The 10,629-nt window shown below is 41.6% G+C and overlaps 1 protein-coding gene across 1 annotated transcript; it reads right to left on the reverse strand.

Annotated features, from left to right (window-relative positions):
• Positions 1-3,526: 3,526 nt before the first annotated feature.
• LOC137272131 (ribosomal RNA-processing protein 8-like) lies at positions 3,527-4,168 on the reverse strand. Its single transcript, XM_067804485.1, has one exon. It carries the CDS (start codon positions 4,166-4,168, stop codon positions 3,527-3,529), a length of 642 nt encoding a protein of 213 aa, XP_067660586.1.
• Positions 4,169-10,629: the final 6,461 nt, after the last annotated feature.

Below are 10,629 nucleotides of genomic sequence, written 5' to 3' on the forward strand. Positions count from 1 at the left end.
CCCAGGGTGAACTGGTTCAACAGGTGACAGGTCAGTCTACGGTCAGAGAGGGCAGTAGAAAGGATATTCATGTACCATCCACCTTGGTCATATTTGTGACTTATGTTCTGGTTGTCGGGTGAATAAACTGCATTGTAAGTGCAGGGGTCACTATGCTGACTTTGAGATGTTGATAACTATAACATTGGTAAGCACTTTGTTGGTCTCGTTGATGAGGCATGTAAGTGACAGACAATATATATCCTGTAGAATGTTCGTTTGAAACCGAATATTTTCTCATGAAGTCCTTGACAAAGGCTACAAAATGTGGAAGAAATCGATAGCAAACGACTGAAAACATTAAATACATTGTTCCCCAATAGAAAAACTACCTTCTTAACCCATTAATGCATATCGTCCCCTTTGGGGACGGGTACAAAGAGCATTTCTCTCTTATTATTAAGATAGAAACTTGAAGTATAGACATCAGTGAAACTGAGTACATTGGTTAGTGTTCAGCCATTTACAGATGATTACTTGTAGAGTTTAAGTTCTCTAAGCATGGCCACTCCCAGTGACAAGGAAAGCCCCCTGCCAATTCAGCGAAGTGTGAGGCACGATCGATGATTTTTTATTCGTCCCTATTATAACTATGTAAGTTGATTAGAATGTGTTTAAAACTTCGTTGATCAAATAGAAAAATAGAATAAAAATGGTTTGCATTTTTTCCACACTCAATATTCTACCAAAGTAGACCCAAAAATGGGACAGCATGCAGATAAGTGAACTTAAATTAGGTAATTTGTTAGGCTTAGGTGGGGTTAGATCAACCACTTAAATCTTAAAATGTATTCATTTTATTTGAAAGCTTTAATGGAATAAAACCAATCTGGCTTTTATATGAAACTATATGTGTATCAACAAATTGAAACCTGAACATTTCATGGGCATGTTTCCCGATGAACTAAACTAATTCATAGTTGATGTTACTCCACACCAGTATCTATAGGTGATAAAACTGACCATATATAAAAAATAGCTCGACACGTATGTCACTCAATGATGTTCAATGTTCAGTGATGCTCACGAGGACAGCTGATGCATGAGAAGCTAGTTTTGTACCCCGTCACAAAAAAATAACTTGTAGATATCCTCGCAGTGTAAACAGTAACAGAGGTCCACGGGAACCCATGACCCAGTGAAATATAGTATACATACCATCCCCAGATGGCAACCAGTCGGATGTGTTTAAATATCATCGTGAAATCTAGCACTTATCCAGCAGATGACGACGTATGGAACAACGCCGTCGACAGTGATGGCGGTCTTTCCGGTTTACAACGAATAAGCAGCGCGATGATGTAAAAGCATATTCATTAAATGAAGATGAAATAAATCGACAATATGTAGAGGGTATTACTAGAGAATAGTTTGAATTTGTTGTGACGTCATGTAAATCGATGACGTAATACTGATTTGCGACTCTGTGATATCTGTTTTGGGTGATAAATGCGGATGCTTGGTGTGTCGACTGTAACTAGTGGGCGAGCAGGTATCTCCATGTGAATATTCCTCGTCTATTTGCTTCTGATCAACTTCATCTTTTGCCATTCTCACTTGTCCAAAAGCCATGTTTACCCATGAACGTGAATCGATAACCAATCAGTACATGATCGGTAACGGAACCAATGCCAGGTAACCTTCACTGCGTACAAACGACTGCATGCTTCCCAAACAGTATTCACTGTATATAAAAGCGGTTGGTTAACACCGTGGGCAGTTTATCAAATAGTGCGGGGACTCGCTGTCATTAGTGGAGTGTTATGTGCGTCAAAATGTATTGCGAAACAGACGTTGGGTTTAAGTTGTTTAAAATCTCGTTGTTTAGGTATCCATTAGTGATCCCGATGGGCCTAATGGTGGGGCTGATTGAATAAATATTGCCACAAATGAAGAATTGTTTTAAGCAGCGACTGAAGATGGGTTATCTTTGTGTTATTCCCAGGGGCGAGGTTTAAAAGGTCTGTGTGTCTTATATCGTGGGATGATTCAGACGATTTAGTTAAATCAGTTGATATCGTTGCATAATATAATAGCATGGTTACTTGTGGGCGTGATCGCGAGTTAATGTTTATTCATAGAATTTTGGATGTGTGTGTGGTTGGGTGTGCTTGGATATGGGGGTAGGGGTTGGGGTAGGGGTGTCGACGCTACAATACAGTCCCCAGCTATTTACATAACAGGAAGTGGTAAACGGTTATGTTATCAGGCTCTGCGACTTGACTGGTGAATTGTTGCTTAATATATCCATCTTTGCCTTTCCTGTTGAGACTCGACATACTCACAGGTAGTCATCGTCAGGTTGAATATTGTTGAGAGTTAAAATACACAAACTATGCTTGTCGAAACACCCGATTCATGGTTGATTGGTTGTTCAACGCCGCACATAGCAATTAAACAGTTACATTGCGGCGGTGTGTAAAATCGTGTCTGGCCAGACAGCCCAGTGATTAACTGCATGAACACCAATATACTTGAGTTGGGATACGTCAACGTCAACATATGTCAACCAAGTCACGGACCCTGTCAGCCCGATCACGTTAGTCGCCACTTATGACAAGCATGAGTTGCTGAAGATCAGTTCTAACCCGGATCCCTCAACATCAATACTCACAATGATATACCAGTCTCAGTTGTCGCCCGTGTTCATTCCATCGATCACTAGCTGCTGTTAGGAATATTGCTACCAACAATATTGGCATGACAGCGGTGAGGCAGAGAATGTTCGAGTTTCACAGCCATCATATCCGTATGTCGATGCTCATGTTATCCACCCCTTATATGTCCCCCTGAGAGTCAGTACTTCAAACTGCCATATAGCTCAATACATGCCAGTGACCCGAAAGAAAATGTATTCGTTCAGAAAGGAAGGACGTTTGTTGTATTGTTCATGGGCTACCACCAACATAAGAACAACCGCGTAAAAATACATTCCCTCCTGCAAGTTCATGTATATAACTTTTCATGCAATTGCTGCCAGGACTGGCGATCCCCCCACAAACACTCACACACACGCACACACACCTCCTCCCCCTGAACCATATTACCAGTCCACCCCCTCCCCACCCCCACCCCTACCTTCAATCTCTGTGCCATGCTACCCAACCGAGCACCCAGTTTAGTGAACCTAATCCCCCTCCCATATCCATGACGCACTCCTTGTTCCCTTCTCCACTCCCCGACCCCTGATTCTGATCCACACCTTTCCCCATAGCCGACGGCTATCACACACACCGTGTCCTGTTCCGTATCTTGTAGAGATAACCACACCTCCAGACAGATTGAAGCAAAACCCCAATAATTGTTTTATCTGTTCCGTATGTGAGTACATCTCTACCAACTGACAGTTTCCTTCGCCAGGGCGCTCGTTTACTGTTGCTGTCGACGATCACGTCATGCCGATGTTTTCGTTGTTCACCCTGTCGTTGTTGAACATGTTGTTGATCTCGTTATGTGATGTGACATTAATGTCTTTTGCAGCCGCAGTTCACGGTGTGTTTTTCCTCACTATGGAGTAATTCGCGCAACTCTTCACTTTACCGGTGTCCACGCTGCTCTTCACTTTACCGGTGTTCACACTGCTCTTCACCTTGAGGTTGTTCACGTTGTTCTTCATTTTACCGGTGTTCACGCTGCTCTTCACCTTGAGGTTGTTCACGCTGTTCTTCATTTTACCGGTGTCCACGCTGCTCTTCACCTTGAGGTTGTTCACGCTGTTCTTCATTTTACCGGTGTCCACGCTGCTCTTCACCTTGAGGTTGTTCACGTTGTTCTTCACTTTACCGGTGTCCACGCTGTTCTTCACTTTACCGGTGTTCACACTGCTCTTCACCTTGAGGTTGTTCACGTTGTTCTTCATTTTACCGGTGTTCACGCTGCTCTTCACCTTGAGGTTGTTCACGCTGTTCTTCATTTTACCGGTGTCCACGCTGCTCTTCACCTTGAGGTTGTTCACGCTGTTCTTCATTTTACCGGTGTCCACGCTGCTCTTCACCTTGAGGTTGTTCACGTTGTTCTTCATTTTACCGGTGTCCACGCTGCTCTTCACTTTACCGGTGTTAACACTGCTCTTCATTTTACCGGTGTTCACGCTGCTCTTCACTTTACCGGTGTTCACACTGCTCTTCATTTTACCGGTGTTCACGCTGCTCTTCACCTTGAGGTTGTTCGTGTTGCTTCTTCACCTTGCTGCTGTTTACCTTGCTCTATACTTTGAGGCTGCTCGTATTTGCGTTATTCTTCATAGTTGAACGTTTAACTGCTGTCCATTTTCTAGTTTGACTTGACATACACAAATTGGCTATTTCCGTTGTGGTTAACGTCGTTTAAAGTGTGGTCAGTAAGTTTATATTGTGATTCAGGTAAGACGTCTGTACAGATGTATACACATCTGTCATACACTCCAGTGACCCGAACGTGACCTGCAAGTGACACGCACGTGACCAAGCCGTCGACAGCCTGTTTTGTTTCAGCTTGATTCGACGACACTTCCTGATTTGCGTCTAAGCCCTGTATGCTACAATATCTGCTTGTATATCCGTGTTTGTTATAATGTCTCCACAACAATATGTGTTTAGAAGCGAGTAAGTGAGTAAGTAATGCTGTCAGTAAACTTTCCTTCTGTAATTCTGTCAAACCGTTTTATGGTGGACATGTGCAGATCCCAAGTTTACATCATAACCCCTTGATATGGGATAGCACGGTCAGGCCTTCAAATGATGACCCTCGGCCCATATGTAGGACAATATTACTCGTGGTTCTGATATGGGACAATATGAACCTAGGACAAGGTGTGAGCTAGGGAACCGAGGTATACTAGGTACTTGTGAAGATAAGAATGAACTTGTTCAATGGCAATGCATGCATGTATCATTTCCACAAGGAATAGGCCTTTGCAATCAGGGCCCACGACCGTTAAAGAACTGTCATGATTATTATCAGCCTACAGGGTACATAGTGCGACTCGAGCCATAACTCCTCATGTTTTTCTGTAGACCTGACGGAACTCGTGAACATCCGGGTTAGAATTTATCTTCAGCAACCCATGATTGTCGTAAAATGCGACTAACGGGATCAGGTGGTCAGACACTCTTACTTGGTTGCCACTTGTCATAGGTCCAGGATGCGTAGATCGATGCTCATGCCGTTGATCACAGGATTGTCTGGTCCAGACTCGTTTATTTACAGACAGCTGCCATATAGTTGGTGTATTGCTGAGTGTGGTTTAAAACTAAACTCACTCACTCATTTTAGACCTCGGGACCATGGCACACGTGCATACCGAAACATGAGTCTCATTTACTTATTCAGGCAATGACCTACTTTTCAGCCGATGCGGACATTCTCGTGTGAAAGTGAAAATAGACACCACAAATATCTCTGGTTACACTGAATTCCAATTCCCTATGTCAGAAGAAAATGGTATTTACAAATGAATTTGAACTTTCATCTCTAAAAACACCTTATTTCTATATTTTATGTCGGGGTTTAGGCAGCATACCTAACCGAAGAAATCACAGACTGCCCTTTTTTGATAAGGTCGTGAAATTACAGTGCACAGTGCATCTCGCTTACTGGTTACACCTGTTACATATCTGCTGTGCTTCTTCAGTGTAGTTCTGAAGTGCACAATGAGACTGATATAATATCAGTTCCGTACCATACCGTCAAAGGTTTCTAGCGACAGCTTCGTTTTGAGATTTCCATGATTTCCAGGTTTCCGTTTGTCAGTGCTCGCTGTACGACAGAGCGCGCTGTGCGACGTGTTTTTCACGGATTGGAAGGAGCGCAGTTTTGCAATATACAAGTGCTTAGACGTAAACTTCTGGACTGGTTATCGCACTCATTTGCGCAGTATGACTGAACCCAGTAAATAGGAAACGAAACTGTTCTGTAATCAATGTTTTGACTTGTGTCACGTTGCCAAATGGTTGCGAGTCATTGTGAGCGAGTGGCTGAGATCGGTTCACTATCAACCACTTGCCCAAACTCGATTACAGGTTGTCTTCGCCAATGCAGGTTTGCTTGGCAGTGTAATGAGGCAAGAGAGTTATCCCCCTTGCGGAACTCTCGTTGTTGCTGGGGGCCTTGTTGTATATATTGCGTGGATGAACGCATGTTGCGCTTGAGTTTGAATTAAATCGTAACGAAGAGATCTTACGTGTCCTGTTGATTCAGAAGCGATACAGTACTCATTAACTTAAACTGTCGCTTGATACAGCTGCGGTACTGCTAAACTCCCGTCCCTTCCGCTCTTCAAACATTTACACGAACAAAGGGGTGACAAAAGAGCATGCTTCTAGTACAAAAGAATGTTACATACCATGTTAGATATCTAAACGCATCATACTTACCAAAGTGATCACGTGTTACTCATTTTTTAAATATTCAGTTGCTCATATACATGCACAGCATTTGTATTTTCCAGACTTTATTCTATTCTCCAAATTCTCAAAATAAAATTTCTTGAGTAACCTTTCCACAGATCAGACCTTTCAACACATGTCCGTCGTATTCCCTTTCCATCAAGCTCAACGTACAAGGCGAACATTCTTCCCCAAAATACACATAATCTGCACTTGTGCACTTCTTTAAACATGCGGTTGTACATTGCACGCGCATTGCTGTGGAACTGTGTTAATTTCATTACTACCCTCGTGCTTCAAGGTTAAACGTATCTGTACCCACTGAGGGGGTCGTGCTGCTTTCCTTGTGTTGGGATTACATTACATCTGTAGTACGCCGTGTATATACAAACTGACCTTGGTTCGGTACTCTGGGTTCAAGATGTCCGAAGCAACATATTACAACCGCAAAAGCCGAGGAAGTCATTTTAATCATCAGACCAGATAAGTTATGGAGTTTAAAATATTAGCAGACGTGCCTGGGAATCTGTGAGAAAATGTAATATATAGTGGTCTGCATTTAAAAGTCTCAGAGAAGGGTGTGTGTTCGTGGATTTATGTTGGATTTTTTTTTGTGGTACCGCTTCAAAATATACATTTAGTTTGTGGAAAGTGGCAAATAATTGTATTTACAAAGATTTCAAGACGCCGAAAATCTTTGTTTTATAAAAACCCGAATCCTCAAACCCCTCAATTCAACATTAGAAATGTATAGTACACAACTTTAAACATTGGCTTGAACTGTATGTTCGTAAAGTAGACAACGAATGCACTCTTACATGTCTTGCTACCCGTGCCACGGATAGAGCAGGACACTCTATGCGTGAACAACTGATATCACGTGTTTATGATGCAGGTAGAACAGTACGATAGACAAAGGATATGCGTTGTGATTGTGGAAATGGACCACATTGAAATGAAGCGAGAAAACACAATTAATGTCGCATCAGCCTCGCAAATATGGCAGTGTAATGAATTGCATGTTCTACAATTGACCTCAGTTTTTTCATCTAAGCTAATGTCAACAGGATATTTTGGAGACATTTCCATAATTTGTCCTGTTTCTTAGAAAGTCGGACGCATGCTGTTGAAAGCATACACTGTGTGACCTTGGAGTCGTCGAGCTAGCAAGTCGATATTTTCTTCCGGCGCACGTATTGCCGTCACAAGTAGACGTTGTTTTCTGACCATCAACTCGGATATGGTCGTACTTGACTGACATAGTCTGGATAGAAAAATGCACATATTTTAAACTCGAGGGCGAACATACGTCACTTTTTCAACAATGTGATATGGATTTTTACAATAATTTCTGATCACGTGGCAATGTACATGACGAATCGTCATGACAAGATATTATATGAATGGAATATTAATAGGCTAATGGTTTATAAGGTAGCATAAGCGCATGCTTGACATGTTTTCGACAACTGTAGCCTATCTGTTGAACCGCGAGACGGTTTTTAAGCAAATTGTTGTATTTGAGATGTAACTTTCAGGTTAACATCTGTAAGAGCTGTCGGCTAGCCAAGTGGTAAATGCCACCGCTCGCCAATTCGAAACTTGTTGTTCGACGCTCGTCATGAGTACGATGTTTGAAGTAGATATCTGGTGTTCCCCCGTTTCTAGAAGCAGCGTACACGCCATACACAATGGACCTGTGGACCAATGTCATCTTGCCTAGTGCCACTATGGGTCAAGTAGCTCGACATTTTAACACTTGGAATTGTATACCGTTTTATAGCAGGTACAGGTGAAACTCGTAGTGTACAATGTTACTACATTTCTGCCAAGGAGAAAGGGTTTACTCTCTTTGGAAGACGAAATTGAGTATCGGATTGATATCAAACGTTTCCGTCTTGCTAAACCACGAAACATGGTCAGGACAAATTCGGGATCCAGTAGTCATGGTTGATTCAGTAGTAGTAGTAGTAGTAGTAGTAGTAGTAGTAGTAGTAGTAGTAGTAGTAGTAGTAGTAGTAGTAGTAGTAGTAGTAGTAGTAGTAGTAGTAGTAGTAGTAGTAGTAGTAGTTCGCTGGGATAGAAGTGCGATACGCAGTAGTACGAAGGTGGAAATGGTGAGAGAGACCTTACTTACATGGTTGAGGTGTAGTAGAGTGATCTTTAATGTACACATCTAGTGAAAGTTTGATGAACGCGAAGAGTTACGAAGGACATTCCAGTTATTGGGATACACTGAGCCAAACCAATCACTGCCACCGTGTATGGGTTGACTTCTCGCAGCTCTGAACTTGAGTCATTTATGCATGGGCTACCACAACATCTCAACTCTTGCCGTGTCATGCTGACGAGCAGGAAAAGCATTGTATTGTGTGAATGAACTGTCACTCTTTGTCTTTTGAAGTCACAGGGACGTTGTATTTCTGCATTGTAGTTGTTTCCGTGCATCAGTCAAGGAAAACGGCCCGATATCTAGGTCAATCAGGTTCCAGTATTGGTAAGGGCAATGCGGACATGACCAAGATTTTACCCCGATTTAGCTCCTTCGTCCTATATTCCCAATACAATGTTCCAAGTATAAACCTGTGCGTCGTATTTCAGAATTTTTCCCTTCTTGTAGCATTTGTTATATGACAGCGGAAAGTATCGTTTAACAATGTTCTTACTGTATGGCATTGTATGTTCCTGTTTCAACTCAGTAAAACTTCATGATAACATTGTGTTTCAACAACTTCTTAATATAATAAGAGCAATGTTTCGATGTAGCTTCTAACAGTGTTTATAAACTCTGGTTCGTATTATGTTAAAGAACTTGTATATCCATAGAACTCTAAATGTTGTTCATCACACCCACTTCTAAATGCCACTCGAAGAAGTTCAGGTAATGCTGTCTAATTATCAAGCCCGCTGTGACCACGGGGGAGTTATGTGGAGATTTACCTTTCCGGGTCTGTTTGAAATATCACTGTAATTCAACTTCCTTGACAAGATTCATGGAACGAGAGCAATATGACCTTCCCCGACAGAAAAAGTTGTTTTGACTGGGCGATATTCCCTGCCAAGCATGTTATCTGTATCAGGCCGATGATGCATTCCTCTTAGACGTTCTCACGGGCGGTATCGAGGTAATACAATCATCATCTACCGTCTGTTGCTGATATGGTCCATCATATATTGGTCGGGGTGTGCGTTACCTCAGGCTGGAGCCACGCACCGACTCTTGAAGTGTTGCTATAACACTTGGATTCAAGAAACCTGTTGTGCGCAAAACTAACGGTATGTAAACATATAGACACATACAAAATGAATAAGAAATATTAAGTATCTTAACGAATTTAAATACTTGTCATTTTTAAACAAAATGCGAATAACTGCACAACTAAACGTTAGGTTTCAGTACTTCATGTTGGTGGCAGTTGCGCATAAGTAATACTGAAATTTTGTGTGATGGTAAACCGACGGTGTCAGATAATGGTGATTAATATTGTATTAACCAATCTTCGAGAGTTCCTGGCTACTACTATTTGGCTACAACTTTAAATTTGTATTGATCCACTCTTTGTTGTATTACATTTGGCAAGTGACACTATATCGATTGGAACGTGCGAAATATGAAGGCATGTCGGGTCCCAAATGTACATGCAATATACGATAGTATGGGGTTTTACTTCGTGATAAGAGTAACTGATGTATGTCTTTCAATGACACGAAAAAATAAGCTCGATAAACATACTTTTATCGTTTACCACTAAGCGGGAGCCAAAAAGTCGAGTATCTTGTTCCAGCCAAGTGGAATATTCAATCCTCTAAAGGCTGCACATATGAACAAGTGTGAATATTGAATCTTCTAAAGGCTGCACGTTATCACATATGAACAAGTGTGAATATCGAATCTTCTAAAGGCTGCACGTTATCACATATGAACAAGTGTAAATATCGAATCTTCTAAAAGCTGCACGTTATCACATATGAACAAGTGTGAATATCGAATCTTCTAAAGGCTGCACGTTATCACACATGAACAAGTGAGAATATCCATTTCTCCAAAGGGTGCGCGTTATTAAAATGAACAAATCTGAATAATCAGTTCTCTGCAAGCTGCACATTTTTATAGATGAAGAAGAGTGAATAATCAGTTCTCTAAAGGCTACAGATTATCACAGCTGAACAAGTGAGAGTAATCAGTTCCCTAAATACTGCGCATTATCATAGATAACATGTGTGA

The sequence above is a fragment of the Haliotis asinina genome, chromosome 2 (genome assembly GCF_037392515.1).
Source record: "Haliotis asinina isolate JCU_RB_2024 chromosome 2, JCU_Hal_asi_v2, whole genome shotgun sequence".
Classification (NCBI taxonomy): Eukaryota; Metazoa; Mollusca; class Gastropoda; order Lepetellida; family Haliotidae; genus Haliotis; species Haliotis asinina.